The sequence below is a fragment of the Tenrec ecaudatus genome, chromosome 13, assembly GCF_050624435.1.
Source record: "Tenrec ecaudatus isolate mTenEca1 chromosome 13, mTenEca1.hap1, whole genome shotgun sequence".
Lineage (NCBI taxonomy): Eukaryota > Metazoa > Chordata > Mammalia > Afrosoricida > Tenrecidae > Tenrec > Tenrec ecaudatus.
Genome location: NC_134542.1, coordinates 104,954,360 through 104,980,936, shown reverse-complemented (window position 1 = coordinate 104,980,936; position 26,577 = coordinate 104,954,360). Strand labels below are relative to the sequence as shown.

Below are 26,577 nucleotides of genomic sequence, written 5' to 3'. Positions count from 1 at the left end.
ACACATTCAAATCGTTCCCTCGTTTTTCATATTAGATTATTTTGTTTGAGTTTGGAGTTCTTTATTCTACGTACTCACAGACTCGTGTCCGTGAGCCCCGGAACAGGGCCTCGAGGTCCCTAAAGCTCCAAGCTCACAACTGGGCAAACTAGAGGCCCCACGGAGCAAGGGGTGACCAGCTGACAAGAATGCTGGAAATGCGAATTTTTGTGAACTTTCACAACGTGTAAACGTTGGCTGTTTTCAACACTTTTATAAAACAAACAAAAACCACAAGCAGCACATAGGTTGAAAGGCATTTCAAACAAAGGGGGGTCACATTAAGCTCCCCTTGGGACATTTCTTCATGTATAAGTCTTCTCTGGGGGCCCTGGTAATCCCTACAGTCGGAGAGCTCTGACGGTGCCCCAACACTACCCCCTGGTCCCCACCTGGGAGCCCCTCCAGTCCTGTGGCCCTAGCCCACCCAGACCCTCTCACCCCACCGCCCAGAGTGGAGGGCAAGGTTTCAGGGTTCCGCCTGGTGTGTCCCCGACGCCCCCACACTCCTATCCCCATCCTACCCCACTCCATAACCCCCCAACCCTGGCCCACTCCCCACCCCTCCACCAAGAAGCCACCACCACCTCCACCACCAACCACTCCCCACCTCCCTTGCCCCCACTCACCCCCCGCCCCCCCTCCCCGCCCCACACTCCGGGGGCGGCTCCAGCGCGCTGGGGGCGGAGCGGAGAATGCGCGCGGGCGGCGACGTCTAGAGGCGCATGTGCAAGGGCGGGCCGGGGCGGGGCCAGGCGCGGACTGCGGAGACGGAGACGAGACGCCGCGGTGCGTCGGGCGGCTGCGCTGCGCGGTGCGGGCGGAGCGGGCTGGTGTGGGGGTCGTGTGGGCGCGGGACGGGCCCCCGGACCCCGCCGGAGGCTGGTGGGGCCGATCGCGGGAGCAGCCATGGAGTCGCGCCGGGCCAGGCCCCGCGCGCCTGCGGGCCGCCGCGGCGCCCAGTAGCCGGCCGGGCCGGAGCTCGGGCGCCGCAGGCAGCTGCACCCCCCGCGCCCTCTGGCCCTCGGGCGCCGGCCGGGAGCGTGCGGGCCCGGAGCCTGCCTCGCGGCCAGCCGCCGCCCGCCGCCCGGCCTGCCGGCGATGGTGACACATGCGGCGGCGGCGAGCCGGCGGCAGGACCATGGTTGAGCGCGCCAGCAAGTTCGTGCTGGTGGTGGCGGGCTCGGCGTGCTTCATGCTCATCCTGTACCAGTACGCGGGCCCGGGGCTGAGCCTGGGCGCGCCCGGCGGCCGCGCACCGCCCAACGACCTGGACCTCTTCCCCACGCCCGACCCGCACTACGAGAAGAAGTACTACTTCCCGGTGCGCGAGCTCGAGCGCTCGCTGCGCTTCGACATGAAGGGCGACGACGTGATCGTCTTCCTGCACATCCAGAAGACGGGCGGCACCACCTTCGGCCGCCACCTCGTGCAGAACGTGCGCCTCGAGGTGCCCTGCGACTGCAGGCCCGGCCAGAAGAAGTGCACCTGCTACCGGCCCAACCGCCGCGAGACGTGGCTCTTCTCCCGCTTCTCCACCGGCTGGAGCTGCGGGCTGCACGCCGACTGGACCGAGCTCACCAACTGCGTGCCCGGCGTGCTAGACCGCCGCGACCCCGCTGCGCTGCGCACGCCCAGGTGAGCGGCCGCACCAGCCGGCGCCCTGCCAGGCCGGCCCGCGGGCCGGGCGCCTCTAGCCCCTACGCTCCTCACCACTCTCGGCCCTCGCCCTCCTCCTACCTGGCCTGCATCCTCAGCCCCCAACTTGTCTCTGCTCTCTGCTCTGTGCATCCTCTTCAGTTCCCAAGCACCCCTCTTCCTTGTCCAGGTACCCGCCCAGGCAAGCCTGGCCCTCTCACTGCACAGGCAGGTGTGGAATCTGGCCCGGCCCAGGGAATGCAGCGGCTTCCTCCCTGTTTGTGGTGCCCGCCTCCAGTGGTCACCTTCCCAGTCTCACACCCCCCCTACACACACGCCCCCTCCCACCCCCTCAGTTGGCCAGCCTGCTTCCAGCGATGCACAGAACGGTGGGGCCCCGGAGTGTGTGCAGGTAGAACAAAGGCCCCATAGACCTGGGGGCGGAGGGGCGGGAGGGGGCCGGGAGGAGGCAGTGAGGCCTGCCCTCTCAAATGGGGAAGCCGCTCTGCAGGCAGACCCCGGGATCTAGAAACGAACAAAAGCCCGCTAGTGCGGGCACTTCCTCCCCCGCATCTTGTCAGCCAAAAGGAGGAGCCCGGAACTGGTCTGGGGCACCCAAGCGGTCAGACACTTCCCCTAGAGCTTCTGGTGCCCCCGCTGGGGGGACCGAGGGGCACAGGCTGGCCTGTGTGGGCCCCATATTGGGAGAGGGTGAGGATGCCCAGGCAGGTCTTCCGAGTCGGGGCCAGACTGCGTTTTTGTCGGTCTCAGTGAGTACCTCACCTCTTGCCCGCTTCCTGTTGGTGCCCCTCGTTTAGAGGGGTGCCCTTGCTTGTGGTGTCTCAGAGTCTGGGGTGCCAAAGGCTCCGGCTAGGGTCTCCTTTGGTTGCCTTTTGTGTGTCTGCCGGTGTGAGCCTTAAGATGTCCATGTGGATGGCTGTGGTCACCCAGGGAACTGGCTGTCTCCGCATGTGTGTATGTGTCCTATTGATGCAGGGTGTGTGTCTCTGGTCTGGGGGGGGGGCATGAGGACCTGGTACCTGGCTGGCCAGAAGTTGAACATTGTCCCTAGTCTGCCAGCTCACTGTTCTTAGTCTGTCGGGAGCTGGGGGGCCAGGTCTTTCCCACAGACTCACTTTTCCTGGGCATCTCCCCACTAGGCTATTGACAAGTTCTGAATCGAAGGGGTGCAGGACATGAGCTAAGTGGTGGCATTGCAGCCCTTGGATGCATCTGGTCTGCCCGTTTGAGCCTTGGAAGGCACCCTTATGCCAACGTTATCTACTCCGCACAGGTGCCCATTCTGAGGTCCAGACACCCGCAAGGTCCAGCCACTTACTCTCGTCCGGAGGCCTAGGGCCTAAGGCAAACTGACCCTGCAACAGAGACTGTCTTGGCCTTTTTTGTGCGGAGCATCTTCCTACAGGCCTCCTTTAACTGGTTTATCTCATCAGAGTGAGTTCCCTTGGCCGCCCCACTCTAGAGGATGCGTCCACAAAGAGCAGAGGCTCGGCGTGTGACAGCCAGGTCCCCATTGGAGGACCTCATGGGGCAGAGACAGGCTGTAAGTGCTACCTGATGGAGGACTGCCCTGGGCACAGCCAGTGGACACCCACTGCTGAGGTGGACGGCCAGCCCTTTGACCGTTCACAAGACATTGTGTGAGCAGCAGCAAGCAAGGCCCAGGAGAAGAGTCCTCTGTCTGCCTTCCACTCCGAAGAGTGGGCTGGACCCACAAGCCCTGAGCCCTGTACGTTCTGCCCTTTCGTTTCTGTTTCAGGCACGAGCTAGGGTTTTGGTGAGCTTCCTCAAGAGGCCAAGTTCGTCTTGGGCATCCGTCTCTATGAGTCAGCATGTGCAAGCTGTACCTCCTGAGCTGTCCTCCAGCGTGGGGGACAAAGTGCAGTTCCCTTTCCCATCAGCTGTGGGTGGTTCTGAGCTGGGGCACACCGAGGTGACACATGGGAATGGAAACCAGTCCAGTGCCTTCCTCTTGGGTGATTCAGACTCATAAAGAAGCAGACAAGGGAGCAAGTTGTTGTGTCGCTGCTGAGGTGGCTGCACACTGCGTCAGGGTCACCAGAGACCCATCGGGTCATTGGCGGAGCCAGGACTGGCATTACCAAGTGCCAGACTTCTAGGGGACAGTGTCCCACCACCAGCAGACACTGCTGTGCCTCAGATACAGCGATGGTGTTCCGTGAGCAGGTTTTCCTCCCTTTCCCCGGCCTGGAGGGAGACCACAGGGGAGGCACCATCCCGCTGGCCTGGGCCTCTCCAGAAACCCTCTGAAATCATGTAAGCTTTGGCATGTGGGGCCAAGTGTGACTGCCATCCTCCCAGACTGGGAAGGAGCAGAGCAGGATGTGCCTCGGAGCCTCTCTGGTCACACATTCCTACATCCGGAAGCCGCGTGACTCCTCTGTTCTGCATGCCCCTCTCTCCTGCCCCTTCATCAGCTCCACCTTTCTGGAAGCACCCTTGACCACTTGTCTTCGACTCCCACATTTCTGCCAGCCACCCAAGCCCTTGCATGCTGCACTGGCCTGTGCCCGGGGCTGTGCCAGTGTGCCATCACCAAGGAGCAATCTAACTGCTGGCCCCAAGGCCTTCCCAGGGGCTGGTCTGATCCCCCATCCCCACAGGCCCCTCCCAGCTGAAATACCAGTCCCAGAGCCACAGGGAACCCACACAGGACGGGGCTGGAACTTTTCTTGTAGTCATGGTTTTTGTGGCGTCTGAAGATGTATTAGTTCACCCACTTTCACGCATTTATGAGACAAGACCTACCTTTGCCTGATGTCACACATGAATAACAGCCAGAGAGCCTTCAGGGTGTCACCAGGGGCCCAAAGAGACCTTGTGCAGCAGATTTACCCAATGCAATGCAGGCTTTGATCTCTTGAGCATCGACGTGGATCCAACTAAGACAAACTCCTTGACAACTTCACTCTTATTCATCAGGATGTGACCTCTTGTGGGGATTTTGGGGTTTTCTTTACATTGAGTTATAATCCACTCTAAAGGCTGTAGTCCTTGACCTTCATCAGCCAGTGCGAGCAAGGTGGTGTCCTCTGAAGCCTTCCTCCAGTCCTGATGCTGCATTCTTCCTGAGTAGTTGCTCAGCATACAGATTGAATGAGTCTGGTGGAAAGTTACAATCTTGTTGCCCACCTTTCCCGATTTTAAACCGCACAGTAGCCACTTGTTGTGTTCGCAGAACTGCCTCTCGATCCACGTATAGGTTCCTGATGAGCACAATGAGTGTCCTAGGATTCCCTGTTTTTTCCAGGCCGTCCGTAGTTTGTTATGAACCACACAGTTGGACGCCTTGGGAGAGTCAATAAACCAACTAGACATCTTTCTAGCATTCTCTGCTTTCAGCCAACGCCCATGTAGTGTCAGCAATGATAACCTGTGATCCATGTCCTCCTCTGAACCAGCCGGCCCCGCTGGCAGCTGCAACTGTTGTTAGATGATCCTCGGCAAAATTTTACTTGCATGTGATATTAATGACACTATGATATTATCCTGTCGTTTGTACAGAATATTCTCTTTGGTCACCTTTCTTTGGAATGGGTACAAATACAGAACTCCTCTTTCCGGTCAGCCAAATAACCAAAGAGCTGTCTTCCAAATTTTCTGACACACACAAGTGCGTGCTGCCTCGGCTTTCTGAAAGGAAGGTACTCCGTCCGTTCCTGCAGCCTTGTTGGGGCTCGTGCTTTCAGTACAGCCTGGACCTCTTCCGCTGGTTCTTGCTCATATGCTGCTTCTGAAGTGGTTGAATGTGGACTGGTCCTTTTTTGACACTGTGACTGTATTTGTTCCATTTCATTTTGATGATTCCTTTAATGTTTACAGTCTAGACAGTGCTGCGTTGGGTATCGCAGTATTTTGTATCGCTCTGGCCTGCTTGGAGGTCCTGGCGTAACATAGGCAGTTGCTTTAGGAAGGGAGGAGGCTCAACCTCACCCAGCAGTACCGTGGCAGAAAGGCCTGGCAGTCTGCTTCCCTAAGATCAGCCGCTAAAAACCCCGTGGTGCGCCTGGGGGTTGCCAGGGGTTGAAATCAGCAGGGTTAGCTCCGGTGTGGTCTCCTCTGAGAACTCCTGGGAGTGGGTTCCTGACGGGAGTGGCCCGAGGGTTTCTGTGAAGTTTCTTTCCAAAAGTCCCACACCTGTTAATGCTCCCACCGACCTGTGGTGTGGGAACGCCCGTCATGGCGGCACCCCAGACGATAGGGAATCGTAGTACAGAAAAAGCCCCCAAACTACCCAAAAGTGCATGTGTGGGGGGTTCTGATCACAAAGGCCTGGCTGGCTAGTGGGGTGGCGGCATGTTAGAGGGCTTGGGAAGAGCGGAGCCCCAGTCACTCCATTTGCCTGCCCTCACCCTGACCTAAAGTATCTGCACTGTTCCCCAACCAGAGAGGGGTCCAGGCCACTGAGGGGGGTTGGCCAATTGTTGAGTCTCCCTGGGCCATTGCAGAGGGGGTCTGGGTGTCTTTAGGAGAAGGCTGTGGGTCAGAAGGGTCCAAAGAGAGGAGGCGACATGGGACAGGTAGCCTTGTTCCTTAGCTGAGTGCCCACGGGGCATAACAATCAGCTGAGTTTTATTTTGTTGTTGTTGTTTTGCCATCAGCACTCTCACAAACCAGGTGTGCACACTTGCCCCGTGGCCCCCCCCCACCACATCCAGCCCAACGCAGAATTGGTGGATGGCTGTCTGAGCCAGGGCTCTGTGCCCCGCCCCCTGCCCGAGGGTAGCTGCCTGTGTTTGGGACTTAGAGTCTGTCTGCCCTGAAGTCCTAATGCCTTGCCCAGCATCAACTTTGGCCTCTGCCCCACCAGCCTGGTTAAGACCGCAGAGTATGTAGCTGCTGGGTTAAAACCTGAGACGCGGGGAAGACATAGACAAGCAGCCTCTGGCAGCCTCAGCAGAGGAGCGGTGAGCAAGAGACAGCCCACACCTTGGCTCTGAGCACAGCTCAGCCAGGGCTTGCATGCAGTTGGCACCGCTGGCAACCTGGACAGCAGGGCAACAGTACAGCCAGCTAGCACTCTCTCCCACCACAAACTTGTGTGGTTTCACCCCCAGCTGGCCCCTCCCAGCCCCAGTGGACAGGGTGGGGCTGAGCGGGACAGGGGTGAGAATCCTGTGATTAGAGACTCATGCATGTGCGTCAGTGTGGTGGGCAGTGCTATGCAAGGGGTCGACGAGGGGCAATCTGGGCCCACCCTTTTCAATTTCTTGAGGTCCCGTCTGCGTCATCTGGCACCATGAGTTCAGCTTCTGGGTTGCAGACCCTTCTGCTGTGTTCTGAGCGCCTCACCCCTGTGGCTACTCGTGATAATGAATTTCCCCCAAAGACCGAGAACAGCTATTTCCAGGTCAGACACAGGCCAACAGTGAGGGCCTGGAATGAGTTTGACCCTTAGCAGGTGGTTCTTGAGCTGTGGGTTTGTCGATTGTTGGCTGGGCTGGGTTGGGTTTCAAAGCGGGAGTTGGAAGAGTTAGGAGGCCCGGGTGGGCAGGGTTGGGTTGAGGGTGGATACGGTTCAGGTTTCCAGTCTGGAGTGCCCACAGATGGACAGGGAACGCAGCGTGTCTTCCCACATCCTTCCAGGCTGTCCTATGCCCACCCCCAGCAATCCCCTGGCGTGGAGCAGGTCTGGCTCCTGCACAGCCCGCTCCTCCCTGCGCCTCACCTGCCAGCACGCACAGGGAGGAAGACCTGCTTCCACATGCAAGACCGGGTCCTTGCCTTTTCAAGAACTCAGTTCTGTTACGTTTTTCTTGTCTCCTGGTGTTTTGCCCCCCCTCCCCCCTCGGTGGTATAGTTGTGACGAGTTGAGCTGCAATCCATGTGGTCAGTAGTTCGAAACCAGCAGCAGGGCCTCGGGAGAAAGACTGGGCTTTCTACTCTCGTAAACAGAGTCTGGGAAACCCACAGGGGATTGCTATGAGTCAGCATTGACTTAATGGTGGTGAGGTTTGGGGTTGATAGTAAGGGGGGGAGGTGAAACCTATATTATGCAATAAAGAGTCCTACACCCTGCCACGCCCCAGAGGAAAGTTACTCCTCTCACCTGATGGCAGGTGTGAGTGTTCTCAGCTGGGAGGTGAGAGAGGGTGCCCTGCAGGATCGGAGGGTCTGCTAAAGCCTTCGCCCCTCTTGCCCGGGTTTTGCAGAATGAACAGGAGTAAGGGCAGGAAGTGGCACGTTTTTGGTTTCAGAAACATCATCTGAGACCTCTCGTTAGTCAAAGGAACAAATAGACGTGTAAAAGAGGGGTGAGGACAGGGCTCTCCCAGGGACGGGCCAGAGGCATCCCCTTCTACGATGCAGGTCCCTGCTTCCAGCTGTGGGACTTGTGGCCAATTAATCTATCACCTCACTCTTCTGGGAACCCACTTCCTGTGTGATTTTATCAGAAAATGTGGGGGTCCCCCCACATCGCACATGAGAGATCGTGAACTCTGCTAGCCCACGGAGACTGCTAGAGGTCCGGGGGAACAGCAGGGCGGGGCAGGAGGTGTGTCTGTCACCACTTGACCTGCCCCAGCTGCGGGTGGGAGCAGATGAGTCCCCACAGCTCCTCTCCCCAGGGCCCCGAGGAAGCCCTCCTGGGCCAGGCTGCAGGCCCACACTGGGTAATGGGAGCTTTGCTGAGGGCCATGCCTTCCTGAGAGGTCAGCTACCTTGTGTGTGCCAATGACCGCATTGAAGACGACTGCCTAGTTGGAGGCCCCTCCCATTTTCTGGGTCTTGTCCACCCACCCACCCACTCACTCACCCATGAGCCCCGGGCCTGACTCCACAGAGACTTACCGCGAACAGGAATTGTCCCAGTGCCATGTGCAGGGGTGCCACCTTGGAGCCTGAGCTGGCATGTACTTGTCATCAAAAGCGCAGGCACTGTGTCAGTGATGTCCCAGGCCCATCAGGTGCCTATGGGGAGAGGAGCCAGGAAGGCAGGAACCCCAGGCAAGCATCCCTCGGGCCTCATTCGAGACCCCCGTTTGGTTCTGTGGAGGATCCCATGGCCTCCTGTGATTTGCAGACCCCCTGTGACACCCCAACCCCATTTATGTCTGTAGCTCTGGGAGCCCATGCTCCTGGTGCCTTTAAAGCTCAGCAGTCTAGAGCAGCCACAACCCTGGGCAGAATTTGGCCTCACTGCCAGTGCTGGCCCAACCGCTTTGTGAAGCAGGCACGCTCCCACGGTGGACTAACCATGATGCTTCTTGCCGGGAGGTACCTCCTGGTGGCCTGTGCCTGTATCCTGTATGTCTCTTGTTTGTGTACATGGAACATTAAAAGGCCTAGCGGGAGACAGATCAGGGCAAATCCATAATAGTCTGGAAAGATAATAACTTGTTGTTGGGTTCTGTTGTGTTGACGCCGACGCATAGTGAACCTGTGCACAACAGAACGAAACACCGCCCGGGCCTGCACCGGCCTCACAATGGTTCCTCTGCTTGAGTCCATTGTTGCGGCCACTGTGACAGCCCATCGTGTCAAGGGCCCCCCTCTTTTTCACCGCTGCTCCTCCACTTCACCACGTGTAATATCCTTCCTCAGGGACTGGGCGCTCCTGATAACATGTCCAAAGTGCATGAGACAAAATCTCACTTCCTTGCTTTTAAGAAGCATTCTCCCCGTGCTTCCAAGACAGATTTGTTTGTTCTTTTGGCAGCCCCTGGTACTTCCAATATTTCACCAGCACCGTGATTCAAGTGCACCGATTCTTCTTCCGTCTTCTTTAGTCAACGTCCAACTTTCACATGCACAGGAGGTGAATGAAGATACCAAGGCTTGGGGTCAAGCGCACCTTAGTCCTCCCGGTAACATCCTTGCTTTTCAATGCTTTAAAGAGGACCGTGTGCAGCAGATTCACGCAGTGCAGTGCATTCTTTGATCTGTGGAATGCTGTTTCCATGAGCATTGATGATGGGTCCAAGCAAGCTGAAATCCTAGACAACTTCATTCAGTCTTTTCTGTGTATCATCATGTTGCCTACTGGTCCAGTCCAGTTGTGAGGATTTTGGTCCTCCTTACACTGAGTCACAATCCACACTGAAGGCTGCAGTCCTTGATCTTTATCAGCAAGTGCTTCAAGTCCTCACTTTCAGCAAGGAAGGTTGTGCCTCAGGTTGTTCGTAAGCCCTCCTCCAATCCTGATGCCACATTCTTCATATAGACCAGCTTCTCCGATCATTTGCTCACATACAGATTAAATAAGTGTGGTGAGAGGCTATAGCCATGACTCACACCTTCCTTTATTTTAAACCACGCACTGTTCGCTTGTTCTGGTCACACAACTGCCTCTTGACCCATGGACAGATTCCACCTGAGCACAATGAAATGTTCCGGGATTCCCCTTCTCAAAGACATCCATAGTTCATTATGGTCCACACAGTTGAATGTTGTGGCAAGTTGAAAAAAAAAAAAACACAAGTAAACATCTTTCTGGTACTGTCTGCTTTAGGCAAGGTCCATCTGACGCAGCCATCATAACCTTTGACCCACGTCCTCTTCTGAATCTGGCAACTCCCTGCCAATACTGCACTGCTGCAGCCACTGTCGAGTGATGCTCAGCAAAATTTTACTTGTATCTGACATCAATTATTTTGTTCTTTAATCTGTGCAGAATGTTGTTTGGACCACCTTTCTTTGAATGGGCATGAATTTGGATCTCCAGTTGCCTGGGTGCCCGTCTTCCGAATTTCTTGGCATAGACCTGATTCAGTCAGAGCCATCGTGCACCAGGCGCCTGCTGGTCACGAGTCCTTCCCTCTCAACAGCATTGAGCCGTTTTCCCCCCTTCAAAGTTTGCTGCTTTCCATTTTCCAGCCCCAAGAAGCACCCTTTTTAATCTATCGGTGGAGTGGTCTCAAGCACTGTGCCAAGTAGGATATAAATACCCTCTAGTAGTCCCCCCAATCCCCCAGAGCCTGCTGCTAAGCACAAGGTCAGCAGTTTGAAATCACCTGGCGTACCAAGGGAGAAAGACGAGGCTTCCTACTCCCATAAAGAGTTACAGTCTCTGAAATTGACAGGGGCAGTTCCACTCTGCCCCAAACGGTCACTATAAGTCAAAATTAACTTGACACTGAGTGGGGTTTCTTTTTTTAAATTATTTTATTTTATTGGGGACTCGTACAACTCAAAACATTTTCTTTCTACTTGAACCCTTGGTATCAGCTCCTCATTTTTTTTCTTCTCTCCCCCATCCCTCCTCCCTCAAACCTTTGATAAGTTATAAATTATTATTATTTCCTGTCTTCCACTGGGTTTGGTTTCTTTACTCTACCCTCCCACCCAAAAGAAACTACAAAGGTCTGTACTTTTGGCATCCTTGGGGTGGGGTAAACTTGTATCTTATTAACTCTGGCTTCAGACAGCCCTTGGGAATTTTACCAACATTCTCAGCCCCTGCACCTTTTAGAGATTCGTGACGCATCCATCCTCTCCCTGATAGGTGGATGATGAGGGCATGTGGACATTCCTGTAACAGAAACATGATGTCATCAATGTAATGAAGCCAGACGGACAGAAAAACAATCCTTCCCCTAGCTACCATACCATGGCACGTGCTGGGCTCTGTCTCCATCTGGGCCCCTCCCAGGAAAAGGCGGGCAGGGGCTCTGGAGCTGCTAACGCAGACCGGGACGCCCGAGCCTCCTTGGGGGTTTCCAGTCGAGAGGTTGGAACTGCTTGCCTGTGAACAGACTCAATGGCAGGAAGGGGGTTTTGTTGTGGGGTTTTAGCTGCAGTTGGAATTTTCCCACAGAGACTTCACCTCTAGAATGTGTTCTGCCAAGAAGCTGCCCTTGAAACTGCGCAGGGTCTCAAAGGTGAGAAGACATCATCCAGAGCCAGACACTGCAGGCTCGTTTGTCCTTGAGGACCATATTGTGCATTCTGCATGGGGTCTTCAGTCCCCCGGCAGTTCAGATCCACCCCCCAGTTCACAGGGGTACTTCAGCTCTGTCCTATAGGGTCGCTGTGAGTCACAACTGATCTGAAGGCGGTGAGCTTGGCGTTTTTTTGGCAGGTCCCTGACCTGCCGGTGACCTCACTCCCCGGGGAGGGCGTGGGTCCCAATGTGGACGCAAAGGGCACTTCCTCATGGGGGAGCAGTGGGACCCAAAGGGCAATGTTACTGCTGTGTAAACAGTTCCACTTCTCTCATGGTTGATCAGAACCACTGGTTGCTGGCGTATCGGAGTTCACAGGGCACTGCCAAGGGGTTCTTGGGGGTCCTTTGGACACTTGACACCCCATCCAGCACACACTCACCCCCCTTTCATTTCCTTTTCCTTCGGCTCACACTCGCTTCTCTGTAACCCTCTCAGCTTTACCCAGGCCGCTGATGCTGACTTTGGGCTGTGTACACTCTGCTGGAGGCGGAGGGCCCCCGTTGCCAGGTGCCACTGAGTGGGCTCCGACCCATCGCCACCCTGTGCCCGAGCCATGGCTGCTGCCACGCGGTCAGCCCCGCTCCTGAGAGCCTTGCTCTGTGTCACTGCCCCTGCACCTCGTGAGCAGCTTGCCCGCATTTACCCCAGCGTAGAACCCACTGACACCCCCCCCCCCACGGGGGAGGCAAGCGCCCTTTTCCTGCCACTGGCCCCGTGCGCCAACCTACTCTGGGCAAGTGAGCACTCATCCTGCAAGCTCCGGCTCTCCCCTCTGCTCGCTCTCCCACACCCTGCTTCCCCACCTCCATGTCCGCAGATCTCTCCCCGTGTTCGGTCACCCCCGACACCACCGCCCAGAGCTCCTTCTAGAGGGTTCTTCTAGAGGGTCTGAGTGGATGTCGGTGAATCACCCCGATCGTGGCCGCTCCTGGCTGCCACCCCTCGCCCTGCGAAGGGCTGTGCGTTCCCACAGAGACGTTCATGTCCACATTCTCAGACCTCTGTGTAGCAGGGCACCCCGTCCATGTGAATGGAGTCCATGCTTGCGGGCCGCACCCCGCTGTGAAGTTGCTGCCCACCCACTAAGGCCATCGCCCAGCTCCACCGCCAGCGAGGCTTCTCCCCTCCTGTCCTGATCCGCGATCCGCGGGGCCCTGGTGTTCTGGGCACCAACCAAAGTGCAACTCAGCCGGAGGTGCCAGGAGACCAAAGGGAGGGGCTGGGGGTGCCGAAGGGCTTCCTTCCTGAGCCAAAGCCGGGACGGGGTAGCTTGTCTCCTCGGCCGCGGGGGAGGCAGGGGCTTTTACCGCTCTGGCAAACAAAGATGGCGCAGGGCCAGACCCTCAGGCCTGGGGCGCCCCAGCAAGTGTTACGTAACAGTGACTAGGCAGGAGAAGGAGCCAGGCCCCTGCACCATCCTGCAGGCTCCCTTTGAAATGGGAAGTGCCGGGCCTGTGTGTTCTCTGGTGTGAGGAGGGCGTCAGAATCGCAGGAGGCAGGTCTGTGTCCCCTGGCATGCAGGGGTTCACGCCTGTCTCCTCCCTGCGAGTCAGAGGAACGCACAGTTGCTGCTTAGAAAGCGCACCAGCCAGGAGACCGCGGTGTGCAGAGCCGGCCAGTGGGCAAGCAGAATGCACGGACAATCCGTCCACGGGCTTTGGGGGAGTCACCCAGAGATAGATGTGTTCCATCAACTTAGGCTTCGGGGGAACCCCGGGAAACGACTTGACCATGAGCCAGCCAACGGAACCCTAAGTCAGGGGCCGGTCCCGGCTGTCGATGTTGGCTCCCGCAGGGCTGTGCGCCTCCCTCCCGGCATCAGCTGGCCTTCCGGGCGGGCGGCGTCCCCATCCAGCCTGTGTCTCAAACTTCCAGTGAGGTTGCTGCCTTCAGTCAAGTGCCTTAGAGCGGGGTGGGGGTTCCCTAACTATTAAGGAAAATAACTCGAGGTACATCTGCACAGCCACGTCTTTCTCGGAGGGCTGGCTGTGCCCCCCTCTGGGTGCTTTGGGAAGTTCTCTGTGAGCAAGCCTCCTTGTCTGTGTGGGGTCTGCAAAGGGGTGCAGACAGGCAAGCAAGCCGGGCTGTCTTATGAGCATCAAAAGCAATGTCACCACCCAGATAATCTTCCTCAGGATCAGAAAGAGGCCACTGTGTGATCTCTGGCTACAGGACAGAGGCCTCCCACGGGTGTCCTGCCAGCCCCTCGGGGTTGGGCGCTGGACTCCCGGGGTGGAGGTGATCTTCATGACCTCGGGAGGGAGCCCGCAAGCAGAGAGTGCCAGGGCTTGCTCACACCCGTTGGCCCACCTTCTAAGTTCCGAAGCAGCCTACCCACCCCAGACCGAGTCATGACTCATGTTGTCGGGTGCCGGTGAGTCGCTCCTGACTCAGCGACCCATGCACAACAGCACGGAACAGCACTAGGTCCCCTGCTATCCCCACCAGTGCTGAGGGTGGAGCGAGCCCCTTGTTCCAGCCACTACATCCCTCCTTGAGGGGCTCCCTCTCCTCCGCTGTCCCCCACTTTAGCAAGCCTACATGAGTTGACAAAGCCTGATGGGGGCAGACAGCCTCCCTCATCGTCCCACAGATTTGCTGGGGGGTTTGAACTGCGGACCTTCAGCCTGGGTCCTGTACGTGGAGCCTCTGGAGGCTTGGGTTTATCAGGGGTTTGTTATTGCATGCCGGGCTATCAGGAGATTAGTCCTGTGGTGTCCAGGCCAGGACCACCACGCCAAGATGCAGTGGGGATCGCAGGCAGGGACGCCTCAGCTCCCTGCGACATGCATCTGCTTTCTCTGCCTGACTGAACACAGGTTTTCTCCAGATGGCAAGGTTAGGGCTCTGGACCACAACCACCCACCCAGCCTCTGTCCTCTGCTGGGTAGTGAATTCCTCCAAGGGACGCTCCTCCCCTGCCCACCATACACACAGGGCAAGGGGCACCGAGATACAGACAGCTTGCTGATGTCACGTGGCTGAGACATCAGACGTGGGGTCTGACCCAGGCTTTCCACGAAGCTGTAGCAACTCGCTACCCAACTAGGAAAGGGGGCAAGGCAAGTTCAAGGCTACGGAAAGGTTGGTGCTAGAGATGAAAGCTATGTACTTTAAACCTCCTCAGTAACAAATTCCTAGTGTCTGAGTTCTGACACCCCTGCCCCAAAATGCAGTGAAGTTGGTGTGTGGGTGTGATGTTCCCACTCCTGCTTTTGAGGAGGGTCCTCACTGTTTTCCCCGGTGTGTCCCCTGAACACTGGCCGGCCTGAGACTGCCCATCATGGCCACTCTCTGTTCTAAGTCCTGCTGCAAAGGAGAGCTTAGGGCTTGTGAGCGCAGCCCAGGAGCAAAGCCTGTGTGGAGTGTGCAGACAGAGAGCTGCAGGATCATGGCTTGAGGGTCATGTCCACCCGAGGCAGGGGGATCTTGAGGGTTGGTCTGCAGGGGAGGCGGGGCTGGTCATCCTGGGCCCCTTGAGAGCATGGCGCTTCGAAGTACAAGCTGGATATCGCCAGGGACGGGCCCTGAAGCTGCGTGGAGAGTGCTGTAAGGAGGGAGGGGTGCACAGGCTTCCTGGCACGTGGGACTGGGACAGATGGGCCAACTCGGGCCTCTGCCTGCTGGTGTGGGTGTGGGGTGTGGCTTGGCCTTCAGCCTGCACGGACAGTGACCTGGAGGTGGAACCAGATGTAAAGGAGGCTCACTGGGGGGGGGGGGGGGTTCTTCATAGACCACACACAGGAAGCATGCACTAAGCACTGGGGGACAGAGGCTCCCAGAGACCCCTCCGAGGCGTGCTTTCTGGGCCAGCTGAGGAGAGGGCCGGCCACTGAGACACTGGAAGGCGTGAGGAAAGGGGTCAGTGGTGCAGGGTGCTAAGGCACCTATCAGCTGGGCCCCTGGGCACCTCCTTCCTGAGTGGAGAGGTTGGAGAGCAGCCTTCTGAGCTCAGAGGGAGACAGGTTCGCGCGCCTTGTCTTTCTCAGGGCGCATGGACGGTCCCCTCCGCAGCCTCTGCTTTGGACCCCGTGGTGACTGACTGAGAAGCAAACACCCTAGACACTTGGAGAAGGAAAAAGAACCCCTGGGACAGGGTGGTTTCTTCCATCCCTTACATGTGGTTAGCAACCTTGGGACAAGTTTCCTGTCGTTGAAATGTCTTCGTGTACGGCTCCTTTAAGGGCTGGACCTGTTTCCCAGTCAGCAGGTGCTTTATGGTGCTTGGCTGCCCCTCTGTTCCTCTTGCCTCTCAGAGCGAAGCCGGGACACTGAAGGAAACATGTGTCTTTGCAAAAAGCAGGGGGAGGGGGAACGGCCTGGACGCACCGGTGCCCTGGGCCCCCAGCCCTCAAAGCCAGGGTGTGTGCCTGTGGAGAAGGTTCACCAGGGCATTTGCACCCACGTGCCAAGCTCCTCGGGCGGCATGACTTCAGGCCCCACATCTGCCAGTATGGTGAGCCCTCCCAGCAGCTGCGGGCACAGGTGGAATCTCTCTTGGGTGAAGGATTGGTACAAGCTGGGGTGGGGGTGGGGGTGTAGGTGGACCAGTTTGCAGCCCAGGCTGGCTCCTCCCTAGGGTCCCAGGACAGGTCCTGCAGCAGCGGGCTCACCCCAGGCCTCCAGCTTCAGATCGCTCATCACCGGGGTGACATGGAGAGGCCTGCCAGGGGCTCCTCTGCAGGAGCCCCGGTGACTCAGAGCCAAGTGTAGAGCCTGACAGCAGCCTGACACTTGAGAAGGCTCCTGCCCACTTCCCTCCCTGGTTCTCAGCCCTGCTAGAGAGATTAGTTACAAACAGGCTGCTCTGCAGACTGGTGGCTGGAGGCCCAGCTTCTCCCTTGCCGCATGGGGAGTGAAGGCTATCGTCCTGTGCCCACCTGGGCAGGTAAAAACTGTGCCACTGCCACGGCCAGGTGTCCCCAATGCACACATCCCCCTGGCGGTGAACACACAGTCACTGAGTGCACAGACTGTTACTCAGACTGTGCCTGGTTCTTCCTAGGAGCCCTGGTGGCGCAGGGGTTTCACGTTGGTCTGCTAACCCCTAGGTCAGTGGTTCAAAACCACCAACCACACCTCAGGTGAAAAATGCAGCTCCCCACTCACTCCCACAGAGAGTTACAGTCTTAGAAAGTCCCAGGGACAGTTCTACCCCATCCTATAGGGTCTCTATGACTCAGAATCCACTCGAGGGTGGTGATTTTGAGTCTGGATTTGGTAGTGCTTCCTATCCAGGAGCATGGTGCCCCCACACACGTGTCAGTCCCTCCAAACAGTGTGCAGTCCCCAAGACAGGGAGGGGAGTCTGAGTTTGGGGGATTGATCCACTGAGGAATCTCTTCTACCACGTACCCTCCCCACCCTCTTCTGCGCTGCACCACGGCCCCCATCACCCGCAGCTGTAGGTGCCGCTGCTCCGCCCTTTGGCTTCTTTTCATCACAGCCCTCAGCTAGTGTCTCACTGTTCTCCTTAAGGAATTCTACCTTCCTTTGTCTTCCTTGTGATTTCAGTGAGGCCTCCAGGGTGGGAGACAGTCTTTGAACAAGATGTATTGGTAATTACTGGCAATAGAAATGGAAAAGTTGGGAACAAAGGGGAAGAATTATGCAGTAGCTGGAAAATCTGGCCTTGGTGGTAGAAATGAATCTTAAGGCTACCCGATAGAATCTTGGCGGACAAGTGGTTCGCCGATGCAAGTGCCTCTTTCTCAGCAGCTGCCGCGTGCACCAGCAGTGGGAATGTGACGAAATCAAGTCGCACCAGTCCAGAGGCTGTAGGCAAAGTGGGTCAGAAGGCACGGAGCCCTCTCTGTGCCGTCTGGGAGAGACACGCCTTAGACCCAAAGGCAGGCGTGACTGAAAATCAAAGGGTGGAATCAATATGTAAAGCTAATGGTAATCAGGAAGCAGGAGCTGCGAGAGTAAGGCAGAACCCACCATGAGACAAGGCAGGGCACTGTGTACTGATTAAAGGGGCAATTGATCAAGAGCACAAAACCACGACAGATCTGGGCCCTCAGCGAATGTGCCTCAAAATACATTAATTAATAAAACTCACACAGTCGGGCCCGCCAGCTCCAGCTATAACACCACCATCTACCAGAGCAAGGGACCGGTACCCTCCCCTTCCGGGTGCCGGCATGCCCTCTGCCCACACAGGAGACCCACTCCATCTCGTAGTGCTGGGCTACCTGTGAGCCACCGTGGACAGGCTGGCAATGGCCCAAGTCAGGGATCCAGGGCCTCAGGTCTCTGTCCTTCCTGCTGGCAAGAGGCCCGTCTGCTCACTAATGCCACTAGTGGCAGGTGGGTGAAACCAGTGAGCAGTGGCAGTGAGTCACGTCATCACCTGGCACCATGCCTAGCAGTACTCAAAATGGATTCATTTCTCCCATGTGTATCTGCTCCATGCTGAACCCACTAGCCATGGCCTGCCTGTCAGGGGAGACTGGAGCCAGGCTTCTCACAGACCAAGCTTAGGGAAAGTTGCCCAGGGCCAGGGAGGAGTGGCAGCAGCTGCACCTGCCTGCAGCATCCAGGAGGACCACCTGCACCAGACCCAGCATGCCCCAGGAGAGCCAGCACTGATGCTGAGCTAGGCGGCAGGGAAGTTCAGGGGCAGCTGCCCAGCCCGCAGCATGGTCACCTGGCGCCCCTCACCCTCGGCTGCCTTGCACTGGAGTCAGCCCCACACTAGAGAAAAAAGCTAACATTGGAATGCAGTGGGCCACACCTGGTCAGCACTCACATGACCCAGGCACATGATGTCCCTTCCTCCCACTCCATGCCACTTCCCAGACAGCCCTGCGAAGACTTCCGGGGTAGATCAGGGTGGAGTGGGCAAGTAGCAGTGCCCTAGTGCTGAGACCAGAGGCCTGGAGTCCCATCAGTCCTGGCTGGTTGATGGAATGGATGGAAGAGAACTTCCCGGCAAGCCAGGCGTGTTGGCATCCCACCCCTTGGGACCGCTAGTGGCTGCAGCCTGCTTGGGCCTGGGGCAGGTAAGGAAGATGGCAGTGTTGGGGCAGGCAGTCCTGTATGCAGGCCATGGTACTGCTGAAGCCAGGCTGGGGCCCATCCAAGGTTCCCCTGTGTCCTTGCTGGATAAGTGAAGACCTAAATGCTCCATTGGTCATCCAACCCAAAGCCAGAGAAAAGCACAGGTTTGGGTACGCAACACCCTGGGTGTAAGCCCCATCCCACCCAACAGCAGCTAGCCTCAGTTTCTCCATCTGGAGCATGGGTATGGTAGAACCCCCTTCATTGACCTTTCGAGTGATGTCTCTGCTTGTCTTACGAGTCTCCTGGTGTTGGGCTGTACTGTGCCCAAGACGCCACGGTGTATCCAACTCACCCTGTGAGGGAGGGCTTCCCGAAGGAGAGAGTGGCCCTGAGTGCCAAGAGCTCTGAGGTGACAGTGCTGTGGGCCAGCTGGCGGCACATTGCTGTCCATGTGGTGCAGGGAGCAGGGCAGGAGCGTTGCATGGCCGTTTATTTTGTGGCCCTTGCCCGCTTGCCATTTCCTGTTCATTCCAGGGCTCTCTGGGGACAACGGCCCTTACTTGCTGTCCAGGGTCAGCCACGTGCATCCCCAGGAGCCAGGCATTCGTTCACCAGGCCTTTCAATCCGTCTCCACACATGATAAGGCCCACAGCTCCATGCCTGGCCCCTCAATCATTCAACAAGCCTAGTGCTGGCCAGGCAGCTCCCAACATGTCCAGGGCCTCATGTGTCCACCTGACCCTGTGGGTGTAGACAGCACAGACGAGACCCCAGAGCACCCGTGACACCCATGTTCTCCTGGCAGAAAGTCAGTCCACCCGTATCCCTAGCCTCAGCTCAGTCAGCAGGGCCTGTGATGTGACCCTGCAGTTACCATAGTTCTCGGCACCGGGAGCTCTTGATCCTGGGGGCTCTCCCGCTCCTGCTCCTGCTTCCTGCTCTAGGCTGTGGATAGGGCATCCTGACCTGAGCTGAAAGCTATGCAATAGGAATGACTCATAACCTGGGGCTGAGGGGATGGGTGGCATCTGTGTGTGCCCATCGGGCCTGCAGAGGCCCACAGTGGTTGGGGGTCCCCAGCTGAGAATGACCCAAGGGCCATGTGGACAGCCTGATGAGCCAGCCTGACCTGGGTTGGCTGTGCTGACATCCTCTAGAGCCCCACGAGCCCCTCCTTCCCTCTTGGTGTATGGGGGTCTGGGGAGGTTGCTGACAAAGTGCTGGCACCGCGGGGCGGGGTGGGGCGGGGCTCCCAGGATGCTGGTGCTGTTGCATGCACACCTATGTCCTGATCTCTGTTGTGGAGTACGCGGGGCTTCCCAGAGTGGTGGGAATCCCATTGGAGACCATCTGTAGTGAGTTCTTTCCATGGTGGTCAGCAGGGTGGGGCAGGCCCTGGACCCAGCGGTGAACTAGTGCGGGGTGTGTCTGTCCATCCCATTCTTGCCCTGGGACTACACGCTCTGAGTGACCATGACTACCCTTCAGTATGTGTGGGCTGTTTCAGTAATGATGTACAGTGTGTTTGGCTTGGTCTCTATGGGGAATTGTGGGCCCATACCCCTTGCCCACTTTTTCACGACCACTCCCCCTGGCGAGGAACCTACTGAGGGCCTTGGGCAGCTGCTTCCGGGATTCTTGGGGACTCTTTTCCCCACCCCCTGGGCCCTGAAGGTGCTGGGTGCACTTGGCTTTCGTGCACCCTCTAACTCTGCCTACGCTTATCCCAGGGCCCTGGTCCCCAACTAGTGACCATTACACAGCCACCCTTCCCTCTTGCATCCCACCCCTGGACACACTTGACCTGAAGCTGCTGCCGATATGGACGCAGAGGAGGGTGCCCATGGCTTTCCCCCAAGGGGTCCTGGAGGGACAAGCGAGAATGAGAGAGCAGAGGTGTGTGGGCAGAGACGCCCAGGCTTGGGCCCCTGTGGGCTGGGGAGAGAGCCCCAGGGTACCACAGCCTGGGGTAGAAGCACCAACAGAACCCAGTTTGCTGTCCCCCACTTCATGCTGTATTAGAGCCCCCACTCCCCCAGCTCTCAAAGACCACTGCACATGTGTCACACCCGCACAGCTGGCACTGCCTCACTTGGTCCATGATCTTGGGCCGTGTGCCACCATCATGTCGCTCACCCCTCTCCTCCAGTGGCCCCTACTTCATAGGAGCTTCAGGGTCATCTCAGCCAGCCCTGGCCTAGCCCCCACAGACATCCTGCCCAAGACAGGGCCAAGGCGGTCCCCAGGGCTGCTCTCCCCTCTGCTGAGGGGCTGCTGTGGATCCCCCCTCCCCTCCTGGAGGGACCACCTGACCTCTCCTCCCTGGGCTGGGGAGCCGCTCGGTATTTACTGGCCCTTGGTAGATTCTTTGCCGCTTCCCAGCTGGCAATCATCTGAGAGCAGACGCGTGGCTGGGTCCCGTGCGCACACAGACCAGCCAGGCCGCCCTCACCGCCTCTCTGGTCTCGTTGCAGGAAGTTTTACTACATCACCCTGCTTCGGGACCCCGTGTCCCGCTACCTGAGCGAGTGGCGGCACGTGCAGCGGGGCGCCACCTGGAAGACGTCGCTGCATATGTGTGATGGGCGCACGCCCACGCCGGAGGAGCTACCCCCCTGCTACGAGGGCACAGACTGGTCGGGCTGCACACTACAGGAGTTTATGGACTGCCCCTACAACTTAGCCAACAACCGCCAGGTGCGCATGCTCGCCGACCTGAGCCTGGTGGGCTGCTATAACCTGTCCTTCATCCCTGAGGGCAAGCGAGCCCAGCTGTTACTTGAGAGCGCCAAGAAGAACCTACGGGACATGGCCTTCTTCGGCTTGACGGAGTTCCAGCGCAAGACCCAGTACCTGTTCGAGCGGACGTTCAACCTCAAGTTCATCCGGCCCTTCATGCAGTACAACAGCACGCGGGCAGGTGGCGTGGAAGTGGGGGAGGACACCATCCACCGCATTGAGGAGCTCAATGACCTGGACATGCAACTCTATGACTACGCCAAGGACCTCTTCCAGCAGCGCTACCAGTACAAGCGGCAGCTGGAGCGCCGGGAACAGCGCCTGCGGAGCCGCGAGGAGCGCCTGCTCCACCGGGCCAAGGAGGCACTGCCCCGGGAGGAAACGGAGGAGCCAGGCCGTGTGCCCACGGAGGACTACATGAGCCACATCATTGAGAAGTGGTAGTAGAGCTTGCCACGGGGCTCTCCGGGCAGGGGCCAAGAGCAGAGCTCACCAAGGACTCGAGCTCTGTGCTTGAGAAGCAGGCACGGTGTCTGCCAAAGAGCCCCGGGACAGGAGACAGGAGGGTGGCGGAGGCTCACAGACTTGCCCACGGATGGACCCCTCCCAGGAGTTTGGCTTAGAGACTGCCCAGGCGTGTGTGACAGGGCGGCGCAGTCTGCGAAGAACAAGGGGTGGGAAACGGCGCAGCTGGAGGGGCCGGGCAAGAGTCTTCGTGGTTTCTCTAAAGCCAAGGTCCTTAGGAATGAATGTGGAATTCCAAGGGCTTAAAGGAAGTTTTGCTTGAAAGGTATTTGGTCAGTAAAGGCGGGGTCCTCTCAGCTCTCATGGCTTCTTTCTGTCGCAGCCAAGGTTTGAAAAAGAAAAAACGAGTGGACCTACCAGGCCCAAGTGCACCATGAGAGTGGCCAGAGGGCAGTGACAGATGAGGGCCGAGTGACCAGGTGACGGCAGCTGTGCTGGGCCCGGACCCGGACCCTGCTCAGCCGACCAGTCAGGTGGAGCCAGTCCTGCCCCCTGGAGACCCACACCAACCTATGCAGTAATCTATGCACAGCCCCACGCCTATCCGGCCAGGGGGTTATCAACCAGCATCCACCACATCCCACCTTTCCCCTTGGCCTCTTGGTCCTCCTGGGCCTGCGTGACATCCTCTCCCTGGGAACTTGAAGCTCTTTGGTGATGGAATGGAGTTCCTGACCACACACCTCACACACACATACACACATTGCCCTGTTTGCAGCACAGAAAACACGACCTCGGGCTGGAAAGAAGCTCACTCCCCGCTGCCCCAAGGGCAGACTTCATCAGCTTTATGCTTCCCCAACCCCATTACCTGTAGTCCTCAGAGATGGGCCCACCCCACGCTGCTCCCCTTCCTGGGCAGCATGGGCTTCCCAGAGTGGGAGAGCTATAGCCAGGGAAGGCTAGGCCCAGTCAGGGAGGCCTGGAAGGGAAGGCGCCCTTCCCCTCCCCAATTCTGGTACTCTGGCTTTGTGGGGAGCCTCCTGGCTCCCAGCCCCAGTTGCTTGACCCATAGGGCCGCCTGTGTGTTTCAGTGCTCCCAGCCCTGATGAAATGCAGTCATGGTGGGCTGGAGGTCACCCAATCAACAGCCACACCCTGGGCGACAGGGTCTCTGATGGCCGAGAGCGAGGGACTCGGGCTTTCAGTTTCAACTTGGGTTGGAAAACCGGTTCTGGGTGGCCTCCCTTGTACCTACCTTCCCACTCAGTTCCCCGCCTCCTGGGGTTACCTCATGTTTGCCTGCTTCCCCTCTCCCAAGTTGGTCAGGCCCACAGCCTCCCCTGATGACCCATGTCACTTCATTCTAAATGTTATCCTGCACCTCGTCCCCACTACACCGCCACCGTATGTACCAACAGCCTGTGTCCTTACACCTCCCCCATCACCTGCTGACCCCTGACCTTCACCTCGGTGCTTCATTCCCTGTGTTCCATGCTCCCCCCGCCCCCCTCCCCACCACCATGTGGGCTCTTCCCCCAGAGGGAGCTCCCTCACTGTGCAAGGGGCAAGATTTGACATTCCAGGAAGTGTGTGATCGAAACCTGAGCTGGACAGTCCCTGGGGCCAGCACCTTTGAAACTCCAGGACAGAAAGTGGGTGCACTAGGTATAACCCTAACTTGGGGTGGGAATGTTGTGGGGCCACCTGGGAGGAGCTGCGCCTGCCAGAGGCTCACCCACCTTTTCCCTCAAGCCCCTACTCTTGCCATCATGAATGAAGGCACGGGATTGTGAGCAAGAAGCCTCTCGCACAAGCAGGGTTCCGTTCCATTGAGGGAAGTTGCCCCCGGGCAAGCAGTTCTAACTGGTCGAGCCCCTGGGCCCTCAATGCTGGATGTGAGGCCTGACTCCGTGTGCACAGTGCTCCCATCCTAGGCTCCTCCTGGGCATGAGCGAGCGTTGAGGTGGGCCAGCAAGCTGAGGACCGTGGTCTTTTAAAGGAGGGTAAGGATCTGTGTGGGGTGAACTGGCCCCACGCCGCATCATTTGGGAAGGCGTGGCCCTGAGAGGAGCCATATGAGTCCTGGAATCTCATTTTGGCGACCCGGGACCCTGAGAGCCATGATAGCTTCCGTCGGGAGAGGTGAGCAGAAACTTGGCCCCTTTCTGCCCAGAGCCCAGGGCTCTTCCGAGAAAGTTTGACACACACTGTCTGTTTTTGCATCCTGGAACATGTTCTTTAGCCCTGGCCCCAGTTCACCTGGAAGCACAGGTCTTTCCTTGTTTCCTTTGCTGCATTCAGAAAACAGTCTGTCTCCACCAGCCCTGGGCTGAGGTGCCAACCGGGTCTGACTGGCAGAGCCCATAGCACCTCAGCACTTGAACACCTCATAGACCACCTGCTCTCGGCGAAGGGCTTCTGACTCCTGCAGAATCTCCTGGACATATGGTACAGGCAGCCACCTCTGAACTCAGAGACTCCACCCAGCCAGGGGCGACAAGGACAAAAGTGGACACCAGTCAAGAGGCCACTCCTGGCACAGACTCAACTATGATCAGCTCCTAGACAGGGTATCGGGAGGGCAGGCATGTCTGAGCAACAAGTCAGGTGGCGTTGCCCCAAACAGACTCATCTGAACCAGGAGTGTGTAAAACTTTATTTATTTATAGCTTCTTATTAAAAGTGTTGAGAAGAAATCTTTTGGCTATTTCATGAAAAAAAAATCTTGTTTAATGATGGGAGTGTTAGCAATGGAATGGAGTGTATGAGAGAGAGAGCGTGAGTGAGTGAATGCCCCTATCGAAGCCGTCCTTGGCGGCCACTGGCTCGGGATGACCTGGTGGAGGGGAGACTGGGCCTTCCTGGTGGGCGTTTCAGGATGTGTGTTAATGACAGCTAGAATTGGGATGCGCTGTCTGAAAAGCCTGCAGAGCTCCAGATTTCGTGAGAAGGTGACACCCATCACGAAGTACAAGGTAAGATTAACCATGTGGCTCATCATCACAGGGAAAAACAATGCCTATCACAGCACTTTACAAAGGCCACCTTGCCTGGTGTTTACAGAGAAGCTGAAAGAAAATGTAGACAGGCTTCTTTCTCAACAGCCTCTTTTCCTCCCAACTGTTAATTTTGAAAGATTTCAAATGACATTGAAGGCAAATGAATAATTTAACTAAAACCTTCTGGATTTACCTGGTGTTAGCATTCTGCCACATTTCAGTATCTTACACTCAGACTTGCTCCCCCATTGTGCACGTGCGTGCGCGCGCGCACGCACACACACACACACACACACAATTATATACAGGACTTTCTAAAATGTTTGAGAGTGGTGCTGACAGTGTTCAGGCTGTGTATGTAAATGTGATATGCATTGTGTATGTGTGCATGGCTAAGTGTGTGTGTGCCTGAATACTGGCCCCTTCTGGAAAAACCTATTGGAGGTGTGCAACATTCTTCATAGGCCACACAGAAGGATCTGATTTGGAGCTCCCAATAAGCAAACTCTACATTACCATCAACACCTGTGGCAGATTAAAGGAATTGAAATACTCTGGGCCATAGGCCCCAATGTGAGAGGAAGCAGGCAACTACTATCTCTAGGCGGTGGATGTGGAAGTCATTGGAGTTCAAATTTCTTGCTCGGATGGTGCCTATGTTAGGCTGGGTTGTTTAGAGAAGCAAATCTAGTGCCACTCATATATGTATAAGAAAAAGCTTTCTATCAAGAAGTGATTCCCCTCAAGAAGACGTCACAGTACAGAGTCCAACTCAAGTTTGTGAGTTCAGTGCCAGTCCATTAGTCCTTCTTGAGACTCAGCTGCAGACCGATGGCACAGACAAGTAAAGTGGGAAGCAGGACGATCAGAGGCCAGTGGGTGCAGAGTAGCATGGATCCAAGATCAGTGCAAGCATGCCTGACGTAGCTCAGGGTCGGAAGTCCCCATGGACCCACCTCTGATTCCCAGTGAAGTCCCAGTGCGGAGCGGAGGGAAGTGGCAGAGGGAAATTCCCACTTTCTCCTTATAAAGAGGGCATACCCCCCACAGAGGCATCATCAGACTGTGACATGATTGACAGGCTGGGAACCACTCCTGCACTTTCATATAAACTCAAGTTGACATGAAAACATCCATTAAAAGGGGTGGGGGGGATCCAACTACCACAGTACCCAATAAATAGCAACTACTACTACTACTATTACTACTACTACTACTACCACTACTACTACATATTAGTCCAGCAGGCATGGTTCTGCCTTTGTGAATGAGCCTATTAACAGTTTCACCCTATCTCCAACTCATTGTGAAAGCAATGTCCAGTCAACGAAGTTGTTAGTCTGGGCAAATCGACAATCCTTGTAATTTTGGTCTAAGAGCCCGTTTCTCAACAGTGTTTTAAATTCTATACAACTGGATAAATTAATGGTGATATCAATAGGACTACTGTAGATCCCATGGGGGTGATTTATAATGTTCAGTAAAATAATGATGAAAGACCGCACAATCCCAAGCTCGTTTTATGGAAGGAGCATAGCCCAGATACCAAACCCGGGTCAAGACATTACCGAGACAGAACACTTCAGGTTAAGACCCTTATGAACAGAGATGCAGAAGTCCTCACACAATCCTGGCTAACAGAATCCGACAATCTTCCAAAAAGTACACCGTGATCAAGTGGGAGTCATACCAAGCACTCAGGATGGGTCAACATTAGATAAACAAAGTAAACAAAAGATAAGAACTGTACTACATCCAT

General features: G+C 56.8%; 1 protein-coding gene across 1 annotated transcript; it reads left to right on the top strand.

Annotated features, from left to right (window-relative positions):
* Nucleotides 1-812: 812 nt before the first annotated feature.
* HS6ST1 (heparan sulfate 6-O-sulfotransferase 1) lies at nucleotides 813-24,515 on the top strand. The gene is made up of 2 exons (XM_075529978.1): nucleotides 813-1,677; nucleotides 21,087-24,515. Exons 1-2 carry the CDS (start codon nucleotides 1,151-1,153, stop codon nucleotides 21,793-21,795), a joined length of 1,236 nt encoding a protein of 411 aa, XP_075386093.1. The 5' UTR covers nucleotides 813-1,150; the 3' UTR covers nucleotides 21,796-24,515.
* The last annotated feature ends 2,062 nt before the right edge of the window (nucleotides 24,516-26,577 follow it).